Source organism: Strix uralensis, chromosome 4 (genome assembly GCF_047716275.1).
Source record: "Strix uralensis isolate ZFMK-TIS-50842 chromosome 4, bStrUra1, whole genome shotgun sequence".
NCBI classification, from domain to species: Eukaryota; Metazoa; Chordata; class Aves; order Strigiformes; family Strigidae; genus Strix; species Strix uralensis.
Genome location: NC_133975.1, coordinates 66044510 through 66064923, shown reverse-complemented (window position 1 = coordinate 66064923; position 20414 = coordinate 66044510). Strand labels below are relative to the sequence as shown.

At 44.3% G+C, this 20414-nt stretch overlaps 1 protein-coding gene across 5 annotated transcripts in view; it reads left to right on the top strand.

Annotated features, from left to right (window-relative positions):
* Positions 1 to 20414, top strand: part of SLC4A4 (solute carrier family 4 member 4) — a 235620-nt gene that overhangs the window by 182445 nt on the left and 32761 nt on the right. For all 5 annotated transcript variants that reach the window (XM_074867030.1, XM_074867031.1, XM_074867029.1 and 2 more), the window contains 6 exons: positions 3862 to 3949; positions 5309 to 5463; positions 5923 to 6036; positions 7421 to 7595; positions 11811 to 11944; positions 16667 to 16938. In XM_074867030.1, the coding sequence (XP_074723131.1) occupies positions 3862 to 3949; positions 5309 to 5463; positions 5923 to 6036; positions 7421 to 7595; positions 11811 to 11944; positions 16667 to 16938 (938 nt within the window). The remainder of the gene's footprint in view (positions 1 to 3861; positions 3950 to 5308; positions 5464 to 5922; positions 6037 to 7420; positions 7596 to 11810; positions 11945 to 16666; positions 16939 to 20414) is intronic.

The following is a 20414-nucleotide window of genomic DNA, read 5'->3' as shown; positions in this document are numbered from 1 at the left end:
AATTCTATTCTGGCCTTCATCTTGGCAGATGAAGAGGAAGAGTATGTCACCACTAGAAGTGAGTGCTTTCTTAGGTGGAAGTATTCATAACTAAATGATAATAAATGCATGCAAACATAGTCTAGTCCAAACCACTAAAATGCATTAATGGGTTTGTGTTTATAATATTTGGCCCTTTAAAAGGTCGTCTTATACATGCTGAAGGCAATTCTGAGCTGAATCAGTCAGGACAAAGAATTTAGAAAGTGTCACAAACTGCTTGTTTTCAAGAACGTTTTAGTAAATGCAAGAGCATTCAGGTACTTCTGTTATGCATTGGAAAAGAGCCAGCTGATGTAATTGTTTCGAAAGATGGTTATGAAAATCTCTCATTCCCCTGGAAAATCAGGAGAATGCTGAGCAGCAACTTCTGAAGTTATGAACCCTTTTCTTTAATATATGTGGGTAATTTGCATCTTTTAAAAGAGTTGGTTGAAGACCAGTTTGTCTTTAATGTTGTTTTATAATAACTCATGAAACACAGGGAAATTTCCAGGAGGTAGGAGGAGAGCAGAGGACATGACCTAGGTGTGTATGCGTTAGTCACCTCCGGGTGAACCTTAAGTAAAACACTTGAAAGGCTTAGGAAGGACTCGATTAGGAAGTGTTACTGTAATGTCAATTAAGATGTATTTATTGATCCTGTCCTACTAACTTGATGCCTTTTTTTTATAGGACTCTAGATTTTTTTAAATAGAAAGTACTTGTTTGGATATAATATATCTTATAAGATACTTGACTTAGTACCTCATGATATTTTGATTTAGGAAGCTAAAATAATACTTAATACAATGCTTGTAAGGGAAGGACTACTTCTGGTGATGTGTCACACCTCTCAACCCATTTTATCACCAGCATTTGAGAAAATGTATTGTTAATACAGCAAAGGTTGACAATAAGGAAGAGGGTGTTTCCATGTCCCAGACCAATAGAGTCATATGTGCTTTAACTTGCCCCCATGTCAGCTTCTCTCTCAAGGCACAGAGATCACTGGTGGAAGAACTGTGCTCTGAGTCCCACTTTTCTGTGGGTGATGCTGTAGATAAAGGTCTGGGGCAATCCCTGGATATAGCAGATTATTCTGGCAGTGCTGGAACTGCTAAAGCCTGGTTTCCTAGAAGTATGTACCGTGTCCTTTCCTCCCACCATGGCAATAATCCCATCTCTCCCCATCATCCTACTAGGTTTCCTAAGGCTTCCCATGCTTGTCCTGTCCCCTGACTCATTGCTCCTGACTTCATTTTCTCAGGAAAGCAGGCTCACATGATGTTCCTGAGTAGCCATAAGTTATTTAATCTATATATTTGCACTGACAAAACCGTCAGCTCTTGGATGATTTCCCTGAGGAAGACACTGATGCATCGGAGAAAGTTCACAGAAGAGCCGTCGAAGTGATGAAAGAGAGGAGAAAAGCCTCAAATGGCTTAGCCTAACTGACAGGTGGCTACGGGTGACTGGATCGATAGGGGAGGATATTTAAATGAATTTAATTATCGAGGGTTCTTCAGTCTAGCTATGAGAGACATTCGAAATTTATGTCTGGAAGTTGAAGCTAACCCAAATTCACACTGGAAGTAATGCAAAAGGTTTTAGATAAGACAACTTACTAAAGGTTATAGTGTGTTTATTTTCCATTACCGATTGAAAGGTACGGCTGTAATTGGAAAAAGGCTTAATTCAGGAAGCTTTAAAGTTGTTTTGAGCAGCTTTTAGTGTTTCTGTTTGAAACACGTGCTGATAGGGAGTTTGCTGAAAATTGCCCCACTAATTCCCATTCTTTTCTAAATTAGGTAAAATGGAGAAGTTGGTCTCTTGCCATGTGACTTATTTTGTTGCTAATTGCGAGGATGAGTTGATGGGAGAGAAAGACTTTTATCTCAAGATCACTAGTTAGAGTCCAGCTCAGGCTGAATACTCAAAATGACACTGTCTGACCAGCACGATGGTCTCCATTGAAATTCACAGGCCACCGAATACTGGCCATTGTGTGAGGTGGCCAATAGAAGTAACAGGGCTTCCTTAACAAACCAGTTGGCAAGGTGAAGAGGTGAGCATGAAGACAGATGTATTTTCATGCCATAACCATGAGCCAAATCTTTTTTTTCCCTGGGACAAATCTGAACGAGGGATTTATAGGAAGCTTGTGTTTCTGCAGCCAAGGCCATAGATGCTGTGTGAGTAAGTAGCTGCCAGCTTGGCACCTGTCTAATCAACTTTAGAGTATTTCTACAGGAGGTAATGGCTTTTATCGTTTCTGTATTGATACCTTGGCCTTGCATATGAAACTTAGTTTAGGAACTGGGAGTGTCTAAGATAAGGCTTAGGTCTTTCCTGAATTGAGTATTATTTGAACAGTGGTATCTTTTTTATTTATTTTTTTTTTAATTACAGTCCAGGAGGATCTAGGTACGTTTGAAGATCCAACCTTGAGGCTGTACTTCAAACTTTTTCTGAGTGTCTGTTAAGAGGTTGGAAAACCCAGCCACCTTTCACCAGCATTCCTGTTAGTCTGGCACAACTGCAAGACAGTTTTATTGGCAGAACAGCCATTTTCCATGTATAGCCTTTTCCATTAAGGAATCTAATTAGAACATACTGTCACGTAGGCAAGTCCTGATTCATAGCATGTTAGCACTGACAAAAGCAAGGGCAGGAAAGATAAAGAGCAGTAATTTCCTGTCTCCAAAGATTTCATATCATGGTGTTTTTCAAACTCATTAGCAGTGACTTGGATGTAGTCGCTGCCCAAAGAGATCATGTAAGAAATTAACTCCCAATACCTTGTAGATGTAGTCACCCTCGCTGATGGTGCCTGTAATAGGATTAGGTTTACACCTTAAGTTGTCTGCTTAAGGATTAAGCTGTGACTATGAAGCCATCAGATGGGCTTACAGGTCTGATACGTGTTGTATACTTGGAGCAGAAATTCAGGGCATACAAGTTGGGCTTAATTATTTATACCTAAAGCCCTATTTTAGCTTAACGGTTTCCCTTCACATGTGAGTAGCTACTCTGGGTGCTGAACCGTAACAGATCTCAGCCCCAGCAGAGCATTAATAAGTGCTATCTGATAGCTCGGGGAAGTGATGTAGTTGACAATGAGCAATGTGAATAGTTAATAGCATCTTCCCTCTTACCTCTGTGTCCACTGCTGTGCTGGCCGCACTTGGTCCGTCCTCTGTGTAGAGGGTGCTCAGGTGCGTCACTGCCCAGAATGAGCAATCCTTAAATCTTCTTCGGTCCCCTCCTGGCTCTCTAGCAGCAGTTACATCACTGCTATTGTCACATAAATGGCACTGGAATAGCACTAGGGAAACATTTAAAACAGATACCTTATACAAGGATTGAATAGCTACAAGAAGCCAGTAACATATGATTAATTAAATCACCATGGCTTTCTGCAGTGCACAGGGCATGGAGTGTCAACTGCTCTGTGCTGGAGCCGCATCCGTCATCCATCATTCACTTCCAGGTACTGGGCATTGAGAGAATGTCCTTCCTTCACCTCATCCTGAAGTCTAGCTTGGTGGATGGTAGCGACTTCTGAGGAGGACTGTGATAGCATTTGGGCATCGTGGTCTTGAGGGTACTTTTAAGGCTTTTTGGGAGAAGAACTCTGGGCAGTGTCTTTGTTGTCCGAATACGCATGATGGGCTGCAGGGTGTAACCTCTACTCCCAGGTTAGCTGGAGGGCACTGGCAGCCTCTGGATCTCTTAACAAAGGCCACAGCTTTTAAAGTTGAATTTCTGTCTAGATATTGTATAAGTAATAAATGATCCATTTTGCTGTCCTAAATAGGAGTGATCTGTTTGTTTTGTCAGATTTCTCTTCATTCTACTGGGACCGAAGGGCAAAGCAAAGTCCTACCATGAGATTGGCCGAGCCATTGCCACTCTAATGTCAGATGAGGTAGGTGTCTTAACATCTCCTGTGCGAAATGGGTTCTCCCAGGTTTCACTTCATTAGCTAATAATGATGCCCTTTCTTCCAGCGTGGTTGACTGGAATGGGTACATGGTGGGATGCACATAAAGCTGAAATAGCCAAAAGTCACCTCCTAATTCCTTAATTTACGTAATTATTTCATCTGGCTTCATGTTTTTATAAAAGAATGACTGTAGGCAGTTTTTGTCCATCATGTGTATTTTCCTGCTAGCAATCACTCTTTCAAATAGACTGTGAGTTAATCTTTGCATTAATCTTGTCGTGGTGTGTGCCTTGTGTCACATTGCATGATCACAATAATCTGCAACTATGCTCCAGGTAATTACCACAAAAATCGTTACACCCAGGCCATACTGTCGTGTGTTGAGCTGTATCCCAGAGCACTACTTCATTCGGGCAGTGCTTATGTATTATCCTTGAGTAGCTAGCAATTACTCACTAATCATACATTTCAATGAGATGACTGGGCTTTCAATATTCGTTTACGGCTTCTTTCTTCCAGCGTCCCTTGGGCTCTGTGCGTCTGGGGCTCGTTTACATTATGTTTGTTTCTTGCTTTCTCTTTATGTTATTTTGCTCTCGTACAGTTCCCTTAATTACTGCTCGCCTGGTCTCAGCTCTTCTGTTTTCTGTCATTCCACTGCTTGGAGCAACAGTGTGGTTTCCATAGCCCCAGAATCATCCTTCCTACCACCAACTGTTCTTACTAAGTATATCACATGTGCTGATCCACCTTCACCCCAAGTAGTCCAAAAGATTTCTGTAAAATTCAGCATTAATGCTCGTTTTCCCTCTTCTCTCATTTGTTCTTCACCAGTAATACTAGGCCTTTCAGTAAAACTAGTTTGTGCTTCTTGTTACTATTTTTGAGTAAATATTGTCATCATTTCTCTATCACAGAGTTGAAGACTAACCTATTTTTTGATAGACTGAAGTACGTAGGAAAAGAGGATCGACACTTTTTTGTGGCTTTGTAAAAGTGTTCTCAGTATAATTGAAACTCCTTATTTATAGGAAAACTTTTTTTGGATAAAAGAAATGTATAATTGCTGTAGTAACATTTAAAAAAAGGTTGGAAATGTATGTTTTGTTAAAAATTAGAAATATGCCTGCAAGAAAGAATCTCTATTCTTAAACGACCAACCAAAGGAAAGGGCTTTCCTGAGGTTCACACACCCTTGTGCCAAGTGTCCTGATACTTTTTTGAGAGGTTTTTGAGAATGAATAAGTTGATTTTGTAGAATAAAAGTTGGTAGCTGCCTCTGGACTCTGGGCTACAGAAAATGCAAACCTTTTCTACATGGAGTCTCTCTTTTCCTTGCAGGTATTCCACGACATTGCCTATAAAGCCAAGGACCGGCAGGACCTGATTGCTGGCATTGATGAGTTTCTGGATGAAGTCATTGTGCTCCCCCCTGGGGAATGGGATCCAGCCATTAGGATAGAGCCCCCCAAGTCTCTTCCTTCTTCAGATAAAAGGTAGTAGCAGGAGATAGGCAGGTTTAGCTCTGTGATGAAGGATGGTGTGCATCAATTCTGAAAAGGTGATGGGAAGAGCCGGTGCTTTGGTACACCAGGTTTATCGAGCAACTGCAGAATGACCTGCCTCTGTCTGTATTTCAAAAGTACTAGAGATATTTTCAGGTCTTAATAGCTGGAGGGAGGATGTTCTTGCAATTCTGCAACCTTTAAGGTGATGATGTAAGCATATAATAACATACATAGTGGTTATCCAGACTCTTTAGGATTCTGCTTGGTCTTTCTAACACCTGACATTCCACTTTGGCTGCCAGCAGGTCAGCCTTCTCATCTCCTTTGTACAACATGGCTTCAGGAAAGGCTGTGTAACGCTTGTTTGGAAGAACTGTGTGTGGATTATGTTTTGTGGAGCCGTCAGGCAATGCAGCGAGCCTCAGTTTGGCTTTCCTTCTTGCCTAGGAAAAACATGTACTCCGGTGGAGAAAATCTACAGATGAACGGTGACACGCCTCATGATGGAGGACACGGCGGTGGGGGCCATGGGGACTGTGAAGAACTGCAACGAACTGGCAGGTCAGTAACATCCAAGCAAGGTGGCAATGTTGTCCTTGCAGAACTGTTTCATTCCTTCTGCTTTCCGTCCTGACATACTGTTTGTATAGGTTGAGCTGTGACCCCCAGAACATGCCCTGGGGTTTTTAGTGCCCAGCTTGAGACTGTCTAAAGGGTTCTGAACATCTAGCCTCTGCAAATTACAAAGCATCTTAAATGAGGTAATAAAAAATGAAAGAAAGCCCAGGTAGGTGTTGGCTATTGAAAGTCTGTGAAGTTAGACAAACTGTGAGGGATGTAAACATGGCAGGTGCAGCTACAGTTTCCATTTGGATTGCTGAAAGTGCTTCAGCCAGAAGCAGAGATGTTCCCTTTTCCAGACATTCCTGTTGTAGTTGAGTTGCACAGGTGAAGGCTTTTATGGGATAGGAATACAGATGGTAACAGAGCCTGAGGCCATACTCTCTGCTTTATTACTCTGCCTATATGCCACATAAAAGTCCACTAGAGGGGGAATGCAGTTCAGGTGGCCATAAAACAGTGTGCTCAGCATTTCAGGGTCAATATGCAGGTTTTTGTGGTGATGTTGTGCCCTCTCTCCCACTCTGTATTTTTTTTCAGTTCTAGTAGAGTATCTAAATTCTAGGCAAAAAGTCTGAAATCACACATTGGTGTGGACAAGGCAGTCGATATGTCCTGATTCTGGGTCAGAAAGTAGCTTGTGCCTATCTACCATGTACTTCTCTGCTTACAGAGTGTTTGAACAGTCCTGACGTTGGTGAACTGCGTACAAGGGAACAAGAGGCAAACCAGAAATATTTTTCATGCTGGCAGTGTCAGAGCCACATGGAGTTTATAAGTTAAATACTGTCTTGTCTGTGATTGTAAAAGAGTATGTCTGCAAGCGGAGCTCTCTTGTTCTCAAGATGATTTCACTTACTTGCGTTTTTACTTCTTTTTCTGGTTAGCAGTTTGAAGCATTTTTCCGTTTAGCAGATTGTTTGGCTCACCCAACCATTGTGTCTGCCATGTGGAGAAATTCAGGCAGGGATTTAGATTAGAGTTAATATATTTTATTACATCAACCAATATAGTTGGGGAAAAAAACAACAGACTAGCTTCCTGAACTGCAAACTTTAATGGTCTGTTTCAGCAGAAGCAGGGCTTGTGTTCCCGAAATTTGTCTTTTTCCAGCTGCATCACATGTTCAAGATACTATCTTTCTTTACAACATTATCTCCGTGGTACCCCTGGACCATCACAGCTGCAGTAAGGCTATTATGCAATGTGATGATCTCACTCCTTTCAGATAATACTTCATTTCTGGCAATGTTTCTGATTACTTATCTTGGTGACTTTCACTGTAAAACATTTTACACAAGTCTTCTCTTGCTTGTCTTTTCAGATTCTGTGGTGGCTTAATCAAAGACATAAAGAGGAAAGCACCGTTCTTTGCCAGTGACTTCTACGATGCTTTAAATATTCAAGCCCTTTCAGCCATTCTTTTCATCTACCTGGCCACAGTGACCAACGCTATCACTTTTGGAGGACTGCTTGGTGACGCTACGGAAAACATGCAGGTTAGCAAGAGCTTTCAGAAGCAACAAGTACGGTCAGAGGCAGGGTTGGCCACTGACAAAGCTTGAATGCTGGATGCAATTAATAGAGATATCCTGTGTTTTCACCGAAAGTTGGCTTGTTTTCTCTGCTGTTGAATGGCTGTCCTATGAAAAATTGTACAAGTGGTTACCTTAAATGGTGTTTGAAAGATGGCCAGGTGACAGAGAAAGTTCTTACTTCTTCTTTGTAGAGAAGTTCCTCTGACCTATTTTTTGTGTTTGTGTCTCGGTTGTACCATCTCCGTCAAATTAAGTTTACTAAGTCTGATTCAGACTTTCCGTGTCATCAGAGCATAGCACTGTAGCCTCTGCATGACTCTTACAATCCTTGGACTTCTGCCACTCTGGTGAAAAGAAAATCTTAAGGTTCATAGGAAGGCAAGTAAATCAGGAGAGTGTGACACAGGAGAAGAATGTGAGTTCTTTAGAAAGACAAATTTTGTAATAGTAGAAGATCAGATCCTGAGGATCATATTGCATATCCAGAGACAGGCTGGATCAGCAGTGAAGGCAAAAGCAGGGGCTTCAAAGGATGACTCAGTTTTAGATGAAATCTAAAGGAAAGGAATTCTGTATTAACACTGCTGTAGGTCCTTCATGTTTGACTGGAGCAGAAGTATGCTCTAGCCATGCGCTTTAGTGTTCCTTTGGCTTTTTGAAGAGGAAGAAAATATAGGAGGTTGTATTTAGATAGATTCAGTGCAGCCACGTTCAATCTTCTAACAATAATTAAGCACATAGTGACAATGACTGAATCATTAATTTATGCAGGTTTAATTAAATGAACCATAGAAAAGGGGGACACTATCTGGAGCTCTATGCTTTCCTATGGTAAATTACAGGCTAGAGTAAGATTCTGTAGCTGGTGGAGTGCCAAACTTCCCTCTCCCCTCTAGAAATACAGTTTACCTCTTCCAAAACTCAGCTCTGTAGCAGTCGTGCAAACAAATGCATGATGCACAGCATTAAAAAGAAATATTAGCAAATGGAAGCAGAGAATGGAAAGGCCTCCAGGATCCACCAGTGAGCATCACTCTTCTGTGACTGAGTAGCAGAGCTAAGTCTGTCTGCTTTGTGTCTCTATTAGGTACAGTCTTTAAAGTAGGGGGAGGAAAGGGAAATGTTACCCGATTCCAAATTTAGTGCACATAATAACTTTACTGTGTCCAAAAGTCTCTTCTCTTACCTTTGTATCCCGTAAACATGTATTAACAAGTAGCAAAATATTTTTTTGCCACTGAAACTGACAGTTTAGTTCCTTAATGCTCACAATAAAAACCAAAAACGTGACAGTCTCATTTTGCCAAAGTATGTCCAAGACTGTGAGCTGCATAGGAGGGGAGACACAATGGGGCGGAAAGACAGAAGGAAGAGAAAACACAGGTTAGTCTGTAGTTTTTTCTGCAGTAGATAAAGCCCAGTCTGAGTTTTCCTATTGCTTGCAGAAAAAAAGTCCCTAGAAAGACAAAAGCTGCGGGAACAGTCTGCTTTGAGCTCAGTGATTTATTCTCCATGTTGAAAAGGGAAACCATTGATGCTCTGCAGTCAGCAATACCACTTTGGTAATGGGGAAGCTCTGCAGCAAATATAAACACAGCATATCCATTAATGACAAAAACTCCTAGAGCAGCAGAAGGAACCAGCACACAAGTCCCGCTGAATGCTTTGTCCCTTTGCTTCTCAGGAGAGTTTGGGCACAACTGGCTTTTATTTTGCCATCACCCTTCTACAAACCTGTATTCACCATCCTTGTTTGAAAAGGCATTAGGTCTCTTGGATGCTGTGGGAGCCTGGAAAGGGTTTTGACGGCAGGTTTTCAACAGAATAGCAAAATTGTGCATTCTTCATGCTCCAATGTCCCTGTATCATCAGAGCCGGAGTGAAGTGTCCCAAGGCACCCTGTTCAAGTTGTTTCTCCAGGGAGCTGCTTAGTGGGATCAGAGTCCAGGTTCATGTCAAATGTTGCTCAAACTATGGTGCGTTCCTGCAGCGGGAAGGAGTTTGGAAGCGTGCACTGAATCTTTATACTCAGAAATGCGAGGGAAGATTACGCCAGCTTCTACAGCTGAGGAGCAGCACCTAGTTTTCCCCCAGACATTTTGTCCTCATAGAAAACAGTATTTCTGGGGCTACTGCATCACAGTTCATGTTTCTTGTAAACAATTACATGACGGCTGCTGGGTCAGGCGCTAAAAATCACCCGTCCCGTGCTGCCTGCCCCAGAGAGCCTGGCATGGTCAACGTTTCTTTAAAAGCTCACTTCAGAGTTTTATGTTTCTGAGAAAAGACACTATTCTTAGCTACAGACACGTGGAAGAATGCAGGGAAAAGAGATTCCAGATGCGCTGGCCGTGAGGGCCCTCTCCATGAGTAATGCGGGAGGAGCGAAGGGGATCAGCTGTGCGAATGCCGTTCTGTGCCCCGAGAGCAATTGTCTCATGCTTACAAGTCTCCCAAAGGCAGCAAGCAAAGGCTTGTAGGCTCCCATCCGTGTCCTCTGTAAAAACCTTTGCAATCCTTGTATGAAAGCTGCAGGGTGTCACAGCAGGCAGATGTCCCTTGCACTGATCCTGGCAAGGGCTGGGGCTGCTAGCAATGGGCATCACCAGTAGCACTTAGAAACGGAACGGACCAAAGATGTCACCTTCTGCCAAGGCCAGGTTGTTTCTGTCCACTCTACAGCAGCTTGTCTAGACTGATGAGTGACTGAATGTGTGTCAGAACAGGCGGCTTTTAAACCTTCCTTACCTTTTGCTTCTCTGCACAGCTGTTATGCTGCCACTTTAATTACCCAGTGATAACAGTGCTTGACTGCTGGTATTTTGAGATCATGTTTGCAGCCAGAAAAACGTTTATGATTGCTTTAGAGAAAGTTCTGCTAGTAATTCAGTCAATATAAAAAAATCTTCTGCTCTACATAGTAACATACTGGTTTGACATATGACAGTATGAATATACTTTCCTCAGTGTAAACAGTAACTTGAGTCTTTCCAAGAAAGATAGCCATAAAACTTAATTTAAATTTTTCACGCTACCACTGGTAAATCAGAAAAACTGCAGGCCCAACCCTGCAGTTTGTCATGGATGGAAAGAAGGATCTGCACATGCTGTTAATTGCTGGTTGCTGAGCATGCGCAGTATTAATGAGGCTGCTAATTCAGATAAAGCTACAATGAAGCTCACAAGCCTATGCTTAAATCTGTCCCTAGTTTTTGGGTAAGTATTCCTGGAGAGGGTGGCTTCATGTCTTACTCAGTAGGTGTTAATGCTCTTGTTGATCCTTTAAAACTTGGCCAGGTGTAAACAGCTTAGTTTCCGTAAGAGCAAAGTAGGTAAGGTCCAGTGAATTCTGCCATTTTTGTAGAAGGAAGCACGCTTAGTCAATAATCACATTTTATTGCAATTGATACTTCATCCACATTTTACATTTTAAAAGTAGGTATCATCCAGCTATAGTTGGACATGAAAATCAAAGAAAGCATCAAGCATGCTCTTTAATCCTTCTCCAGCAAAGCTGTTATGCCACACATGTCAAAGGTAATTGTAGAGCCCGTTAAATGTGGAATTTATTAGTTGCTGGTGACATCTGATGAACTTTGGTCTCAACACATGACTGCTGGATGAAGTAGCCTTGTTTGGTTTGCGTCTCACTTACTAAACCAGTTACTTGAAAGAAAGGCATCTTATTTGTCTAGGGGGAGTGACTGCTCAATTGGAGAAAGAAAAAAAAAACAAACCACCGACTGTTGTGCTGGAGGATGTCAGTGCTGTCTTCTAGCCATGCTCTGCTGTGCCTGTTTGAAGAGCCCTGCAAATGTGTATCTTTACTGTCAAAGGTGTGGGAGATGGTCAAGGAGTTCTCAAATACTTTAAGTGGTCTTTGAAAACACTCTCCTCCCCTTGTCAAATATAAAGTACAATATGGTGTTATTCAACTCTGGGCCTCAGAAGTAACAAGGGGGGTTACTGGTTATCCTGAGTAACTATGAATTGTGTGGGACGATCACATCTTTGTGTGCAGCTGCAGGAGAGGGCAGGAGATGGTCTTCTCTTAGTCTTGGACATACCGGTATACAGCACACGACTGGTCAGTGATGTAACTACTTATTTTCTTGCAACAGTGCTAAGAGAAAGGGTTATTTAGGAGAACTCAATTCTCTCCTATGTCTACCATAGGGCGTGTTGGAGAGCTTTCTGGGCACAGCAGTCACCGGTGCGATATTTTGCCTTTTTGCTGGTCAGCCACTCACGATTTTGAGCAGCACAGGACCAGTCCTTGTCTTCGAACGGCTTCTCTTTAATTTCAGCAAGTAAGTACCAGGGTGGAGGAGGGAGGAGGGAAGGAATGTCTCACACTAATGAAATACTAGCTAGGGAATGAGATGGCTAGCGGTGGGGAAGGAGGGGATTTAGTGCATGAAATGAAACATCTCTTTGTTCCTTGTTGAGATTGCAGTGCAATCACATCGGGGATTTCCACAGGCACGCATGTCCCCGGGCACTGCCTGTGTGTGGGTGCGTGTCTCCTTGGGGCTTCTTGGAAAGTCTTGGCCAAGCCTGGCCTTGATGAGAAGTTTGCACTAGTTGCAGTCCCTGTGCTGTTCCTCTCCAGACACTGCATGTGTTTCTCTGGCTGCTGTGTATTTGCTGTAGGAGCAAAGAAGGGAATCCAACTCACGGTGATTTCAGGTCTCAAGGTTACCAAAAATTTTTCCTTAATTCAGTACTCATTTGAAATAAGTGATATTACTTCTAAAAGCAAAAGTACCTATGTTAGAAACAGGTATCGATCTCTGTCCTCAGGATTCCTCGGTGGAGGCTCTTGGGTTTTTTTTCCTTTTAACTGGTATAAAGAGGTTCTGTTCCCTCCCCACCGTGTTAACCTTGATGCAGTGGTGATAGCTGACACCCAGAGCTAAAGGGACCCCACTTTCTTAGGTGTCCTCATTTACTATTCCCACATCTGCAGTGCTGGCAAAATATAATGAGAATCCCTAAAGGAATCAGCATATTCATTGATGATTTTACATGTAGGGCTGCTGATACTTTGGACCGTGTTTTGCAAGGAAATCATTTTAGGTTATACAGAAAATGCCCCAAATCACTTGTTGCCCTCCCTTCCCCCATCAGGGAGCGTTTGCAGCATTGCAAGTTACGAAAGATTTCTGTTTCAGTACACCCAACCAAGAGCTTTTGGAGTTAAGGCATTACTGGGCTTTCTTTCAAAAGCAGTCGCCTGTGATGTGGAACAGCTCTTTGGCCATTGGTGGTTATTTTTAGAAAAGGTCTATTGAATTATTAAGCTGAACATGGCTGCAGGTTGCAATAGGGCAGGAGACATGGTATATGTTTGGTAGTTTAATTGTATCTCCTTCCTCATTATATTTAATCTGTGTGGGTAGTTACTCAGAAATAATTGAGAGCATATAATCATGTCTTTCCTGTGAATACCCTACGTGTTGGAGAAATATTCTGAGGTACAGAACTTCTGCTAAGGCAGACAGTATAGTTACATGTGATCCTGCATACACAGTGGACTCTCTTGGAGTGAGATGATTTCCTTTGGTTAGTCAACTCATTTGATAGTACTTGTGGCAGAGTGAGCCGTGTCTGTGAAAACACTGCAGGGCAGGATGAAACGGGCATGGTCTGATTCTCCTGCTGCGTTGTCAAAGTTGGTGTTATTTTATAATGAGTACTGTTGGGTTTGAAGCCTGAGTGGCCTCACAGCACACTCTGGCTGCTGTTAGACAGAGCTGTATTCATGCCAAGCTGGGGAGAAGGGCATCTTGGAGTTGAGGATGCCATGGAGAGACAACCTGCACCTTGAAATCAATGTGGTCACCTCCTGCCTGGCCCTGGGACTGCCGCTTTCCTTGGCACGGTCTGGTTGGTCCTGCCAAAGAGGGGCAGAGGAGATGGACTCTGAGCCTGTCTCTTCCCCCCACTGGAGCATAGGCAGGAAGAGATGGAGGCTAGGAAAAATGGACAGAAAATTAGACTAGCCCAGGGAGGGAAACTGGAAGCTGCTGACTGGTGTGAGCTCTGCAACAGAGCAAGAGGGGGGCACTTTACTTTTATTTCTTCAACTGGAATAAATGAATAAAATCAGGAACAGACATGCTATAGCTGTTTGCATCTGGCTGGCAGGTCAAAGCCTAGGTGCAGCACGCGGAAGGAAAAAAGCGAGATGGAAAAACACTTTGTACGGTTTTGGGAGGGAGAAGGTGGTTATTTTTAACCCAAGGAGGAGGTGGTGGTTATAAAAGCTATTGTCCTAACAACCTGCTGGAGCAGAATGGCAGGGTTTTTCAAGGGAGACTTTCTCAAAAGGAAATTGGAATCAAGTACTGTGATTTTTCAATAATGCATTTGTGATTGTTCATATTCACAACACCCTGTTCCCTGCTGGGAGCAAAATTAGAAAGACTTCCCATCTACTGATTCATTTAAAGTTTGACCCTGTGTGTGTGTGTGTGTGCGCGGGCGTGTGTGTGTGTGTGTATGGAGATATCTAAAAAAGCTTCGCGTACCCAGCTGTGCATCTAACTTTGGGTGCCTGCAGGAGCAGCGTTCGCCAGCAAAGTGGGTTGATGCTACAGGATGCGCTGGGTCAACTTGCATCCTGGCTAGTGAGCTCTGCTCCCCTGGAGAGCCTCTCCAATGCCCGCTGTGAAGTGAGTCTGGGTTTCTGAGCTGGAAGCAGCAGGAAGGGAGGCACTGGGCTCCCCAGGAAAGCAGGACCCCAGCCCTTCTGCCTTCCAGCCACGAAAGTGGTCTATTGGGAAAGTTTCCCCTCCAGAGACCCTGGAAAGAAAATTAATCATGGCAAAAGTACTTAGCCTATTGTATTGTGTATGTGGAATGTCCTGTGCTTTTTCATTTGCTCTGTGAGCTTCAGAAGTGCTTGCAGGATTTTGAGGGGTAAAAAAAAAAATGTAGCTTAAAAGCTTTTGAAGTTCTTCAGTGGTGTGCAGTCGGGATGCCACCTGGGCTTCTGCCAGCCATCTTCTCCACACTTGGTCAGATGGATGGCAGCTCCTGCTCTATGATGCACTGACTCTGGATATTTGAGAGACCTGTCACCGAGGTCTTTCATTTTTAATTTTTTTTCCCTTCTCTTTTTCTAAATCATCACTTTGTTTCTTCCTTGTGCCTTACCCCTCTTCCAGGTCAGACTCTCAGTGTGAGAAGGCCGCAGCCCTCCCTGAGATATTTATCTACAATAAGGAGAAAGCATTGCAGAGGCTTGCTTTGAATGCAGATGCCCAGCCCTGTCTGAGCCTACCTGACATCTGACCCAGGATCCTTACAGAAATGCATGACACTGCCCAGCAGGAAGCCTTTAACTGGCACCCTGCCTGGTGTGCAGCCTTTTCTCCCATTTTACAATCTCAAGGTGGTTGTACGTGCTCTTTTGTTCTTTACTCTGCAGTATTATAGCATGTCCTAGAAAACGGCCCTTGAGCCCCACCGTTGGCCAGGATTTCTGCTGGTGGAGGGGCAGGTGCTTGGGGTGCACCATGCAAAATTGCTGCAGTTTGCCGCCAGCATGTGAGCACTGACAAAGGGTAGAGGTGTGCAACAGCACACCTTGTCTACCTGGAAATAGTGTGTAGAAACAGGTACATAGGAGATGCAAGGACATTTTTCGTGATGACTATGCAAGGTTTGAGGGAGTCTGTCTGCAGTGCGGACTTGAGTAAATGGTGGGACCAGCCCGTAGCCAGCTCTGAAGGCACACAGTTTTGCCGGGTACCTGGTACTAGGAGCTAAGCCCTCTCCAAGGCAGGTGCAGTTCTCTGGAGGAGCCAGTGCTGATGCATGCCTGTCCTCTTGCTGCAAACAGGCCTGGAGGGGTTGTGCTGCAGGGCAGTCTCTCTCTCTCTATCTCCCTCGTGCCTTGGAGAGGGACTTGAAGATGCTTTTCTGCTATTATGTTTTAGAGCTGTGGGTGGTTCTCTGGTGTAGCCTGCACTCCTAAGGTGTCTTGAAGACGGCTTTTGCTGCTTTTTGTTTAAAGGTGGGCTCACAGGGAGAGACATTCAGTTTTTCTTACAACACTTGATGTAGCCAGGGGAAGGAAGGCATAAACTGAGCCCTGTCTCCTCCCCAGAACTTTCCAACACTGTTAAGAGACTTTGCTCACAGATTTTCCGCAGAAACTGCCCTTCCTCTTCTGTCCTTCAGTGCTGCAGGGGTCCTGGCTTCCAGGGAAGACAGGCTGGCTGGGGCTGCTGGCCCCACTGCCTCCCACTCCATTCCCCAGAGCAAGCAGCAACCTCCCTGGCAGGGCCTCATCTGCTCTGGTGTTCGCTTTTCACATTTGTTTGGTCCTAAAAACCTGCCTTTGGACTCTGCGCTGTCAGGGCATGGCAGCCTTGAGAAGCATACAAGGGGCAAACAAACTTCCGGGGAAGGAACGATGCACTTCACTCCATCGTTCTCCACAGCCTGCCACATCCTGGCACAAGGGTTTGTCATCTTCTGCTTTGTACTTATTGATCTTCTCCTGCTGATGCTTTGATTTCTGCAGATAGTGCAAGGGCCTGAGAGATGGAAATGCAGGCTCCTGAGTGTGAGGCTTGGCAGGAGATTGCTTTTCGGAAGGAGATTTGTAAACTGTGGTTATGTCTTCAGCTGGTGGAAGGCTGTTGAACTGCTCTTGGTCTGGACAGCTGGATGTTTGGGCCTTTACAGCTCTGTGCATGTTTGCCAAGGGAGGATTTTTACTGGGAAGCCTAGAAAGAGCTTCAATTCACTGGTAACATTTATTAGTGGAGGCGTAAAGAAGACTGATTGTTTCTGCATGCTTTTCTGCCACCTCGGCTATTAAACTGCACAGCATACATTTATGGAGTTGGCTGGCTGAAAAGGGAGAGCTTAGCTCTTGGGAATGCTCTTATTGAGCCTAAATGAGCACAGGTCCCCAAGGCCATGCATTCACCACTTCTCACCGGGAAGTCACGATCTTGTGTGGCTTTATCTAACCCTGATATTTTTCCCTTCTTGCCACCCCTGTCTTGTTGTAGAGACAATGATTTTGACTACCTGGAGTTTCGTCTCTGGATCGGCCTTTGGTCAGCCTTCCAGTGTCTCATTCTTGTCGCTACCGATGCCAGTTTCCTGGTCAAGTACTTCACCCGTTTCACCGAAGAAGGTTTTTCCTCCCTTATTAGCTTCATCTTCATTTATGATGCTTTCAAGAAGATGATCAAGTTGGCAGATCATTACCCGATCAACTCCGAGTTCAAGGTGGACTATATCACACATTACTCCTGTGCCTGCGAACCATTAGATCCAGGTAAGAGAATGTTTAATTAGCTCTCCAGTTTGCAGATAGGAGATCGCATTTGCTTTCTTTCTCTGTTGTGCTGCAGTCCAGATAATTAACAGGTAGATTAATCCTTCTTTATCAGTTGTCTGCAGATATCCTGTCTTAGCCTTTTTTTGAAGCTGAGGGGTGAATTTCACCCTATGTGCCAACTGGTATGTCTTTCTAGCCGACCTTCCTGGGCCTCTTCATGTGAGCGTCATTACCAAGTGGAGAAGCTGGCTCTGTACCCTTGTCTCCTTGCATCCCTGTGGCTGTTAATTCTGAATGGCATCCCTCTGAAAAGTCTGTGAAGGGGCAGAAGTGGTGGCCACGTCACTGCTGTGGTGCTCAGGTTATTACTGGTATCCACTGTGCCATTTTGTCAAGTGCAGAAGCTGGATTTATTCAGGGTATTACCCAAACATGGGTGGTTTTCCACCTCCTGGCTGCGTGTATGAGTGGAAAACCACAGACAGTTCCTTGCTAGAGAGGAAGTGTATCCAACAGTTCAGCCTATCACTAGAGCGTGGGCTTCAAGGCAGGTATAGCCAGCATACATATAGATCCGGCAACACAACCGTGAACAAAAGGTTACAAAACCCAAATACAAACAGAAATATGCTGGCTTGTACCATTAGGGAAGCTGTGACCACTCCTAGGATCCTTCAAACAATGAGGAGTGAGTAAGAAACTTGATTTGTGCTCAAAGTAAACTTAAGGTTATCTTGACATACCTGTCAAACAGGAAAAGCTTCTGGGTGCTGCTAGCTGCCTCTGTGCAAAAGGTGTCCCTAGGAGCTGTGTGCTTATGTTAGCTATTAAATGTAGGATCTCTGCAAGTACTTGGATGTTGGTCTAGTTCTGTTTCCATTTGAATGGCAGGGTGTTTTCTTTTTCGGGAGTTAGGACGATGGGGAATGGTCAGTGCTGAATTGAAAGTCTCCACTTCCCATCTAAGTGCCTACAGGACAGACCCAGTGCCCAGGGCAAATGTGGTGGTACAGCTGGAATGTGTAGAGGAAATGGAACATGTGGCAAAAGCCCACATGTTATTTCGGAGGAGATTTGTGCCTGGTCTTTACCTTTGTAAGCAAGCAAGGGGAGGATCAGCATGTGTGGTTTGGTGAAGTTCACAAACCCTCACTGCCACAGTTCTCTTTTCATCTGATTTGCCTCTTTGCCAGATGTTTGTTTCAGAGGGTAAAGATGACCTTATCATTGTCATCTCCAAATGTTTCTTCCTAGTTTTTCAAGTAACATTGAATAAACCTTGAATAGGAGGAGTGACCAGACAGTACTGGAGGTGCTGACAGCAGCCTGCTCAGAAAATTTGGCTCCAGCCACACCAAGCTCTCCTGCTCAGGTCTGCCTGACTCCGCGGCATCTCAGGCACAAAGGCCAGAGCTGAGGGAGAAGATTTGAAACAGCAAACTGTCTGGGAATGGAGCAGCTAACAGAGTGATCCCATATGTAAACTCAGTCCACGACAAGCTCAAAAATTAATTTGAAGATTCTGTGTGTGAAGCAGCAAGTGCTGGGGTTACGGTGTTGGCAGAGCAAGTGCTGCTAGCTGGGTCCTTTGGCTTTTCTCATCCCCGGCTTGGTGGTGTGTCCTTTCACGGTGGATTTGATGCACAGAAGCAAGGAATTTTCCAGAGGAACAAGTGGCCTGTGAAATAGCTGCTACTATGTGAGTCGTGACACTGACAGTTTGGCCTCTCACAGGTCTGAAATACGCTGATACATGCCTGTGTCTGTCGCGGTGTCTCTGCATAAACCCAGGCAGCATCCATAAGCAGGAGACAGCACAGATTTAATTCCTGCTCCTTAAATAACAGCTTTCCACATCAGCTGCTCGTCACAGCTACAGAGATTTTCTCTCTTACCACACCACAGTAAATCAGCAGCAAAGTAGCAAGCAACAACCAGGACAGAGTCTAAGCCAAACACTTTCACAAAGGGGCTCCGAGTTTGCTTGTTTTTAAAGATAGCACCTTGCTTTGTGTACATGCTTATAGCCATGCAATGGGAGTCAGTCTGTGACATGTTGCTCACTAAATGTAAGAGGCCTTATTTTCCATGTCCTGCATTTTTTTAAAGCCCTATATAAGATGGCAAAGTAGAGGCAGAACATCATCCTTGCCTTTCTGGGATATTTGCTAGCTGCTCAGCACGGTGTCAGTGACCAGAGGGGCTCGGGGAAAGGGGGAATTGTGCCCTGGCAACTGCCTGGGCTCTTTCTCCTTTGGCTCTGGGTGAATGCACTGAGGAGGATGGCATAACATAAGATAAAGTGAGGAGATCTGAGCTTAACCCAAAGCAAGCCATGATCCCAGCGGTGTAGTGAGTGTCTCTGAAATAAAGCTCAAAACTGTAAGTCCTTGCAGCAGCAGGTTTTGTAAGCAGATACCATGAAAGCATTAGGACATCAATTATCCTTTACACTAACATTTTCTCCCTGAAAGCTTGCAAACTTTCTCTCAGGCATCAGGAAATGGAATAAAAATGCATGTGGCAGATTAGCAAAAGGGGATGCCTGATTCTAGGAAACAAAGGGTAATGCAGTCACAGGTGCTTTCTTTCCAGTGATTTTCCTCTAGTGCAGATAATGTCTGCGGCTGTTGGGGTATGGTGAACAGGGGTTCATAAGCTGTCAGGGGTTGTGCTGGAGCCGGGTGTAGATTTATTTGCTTTTTTCCAAAGTGAGCACAAGTAAAGCTTCATCGGTTGTTGTCATGCCACAGGTGAAGCTGACTCTTCTTCCCTCGTATTGTGGTTCAGGCTTTTTACTGTTGGTTTTAATCTCTGTGTCATTAAGATTTGGCTCCAGAGTTTTTGCATCAGCCCTTGGCTTGCATTGCTTGGTTTCTGCAGTGGACTCTGCCTGCACTCCTACTTGCAGGGGCCTTGGAAGACCGGGGAGCAGCATCTCGCCAGCCCCACCACGCTTTCCGCAGGACCTTAATATAATGCCTTTGAAATCACCGATGGGGTCTGTGTGTGCTCTGGCAATAATTACTTAGTGTGTCCCACAGAGACTTCCCTTTGATCCTTGCACCTCCAGCCTGTGTCTCTGAGCAACCATGCACTGTTTTATAATGTGGGTCAAGAAGTTAAAAGGCAAAATCAGCAGCCAAACCCACGCTCCATCCACTTTCAGGAGTAATAGCATCCATGTAGCAAGTGTTTAGCAAAGCGTCAGGAAAGTGTGCTTGAAGGCCAAGGGGGCTCAACAGCTGCAGTGGAGGGGACTGGGGGTCCAGAAGATTGCAACTGGTTACTCTCTGCTCCGTGCAGTTTTTGGGTACCAACGTGACAGTGCGAAGACCCCGGTTGAACTGGCCACCTTGTGTGTTTCTACTCAGAGGGACAAGCTGCTCCAACTAAAAGGCCTTTTACCTCATGTGTCAAGCCTACCAAGAGGGTTTGGACATCATCAGAGATACTAGAAAAAGAGCATAAAG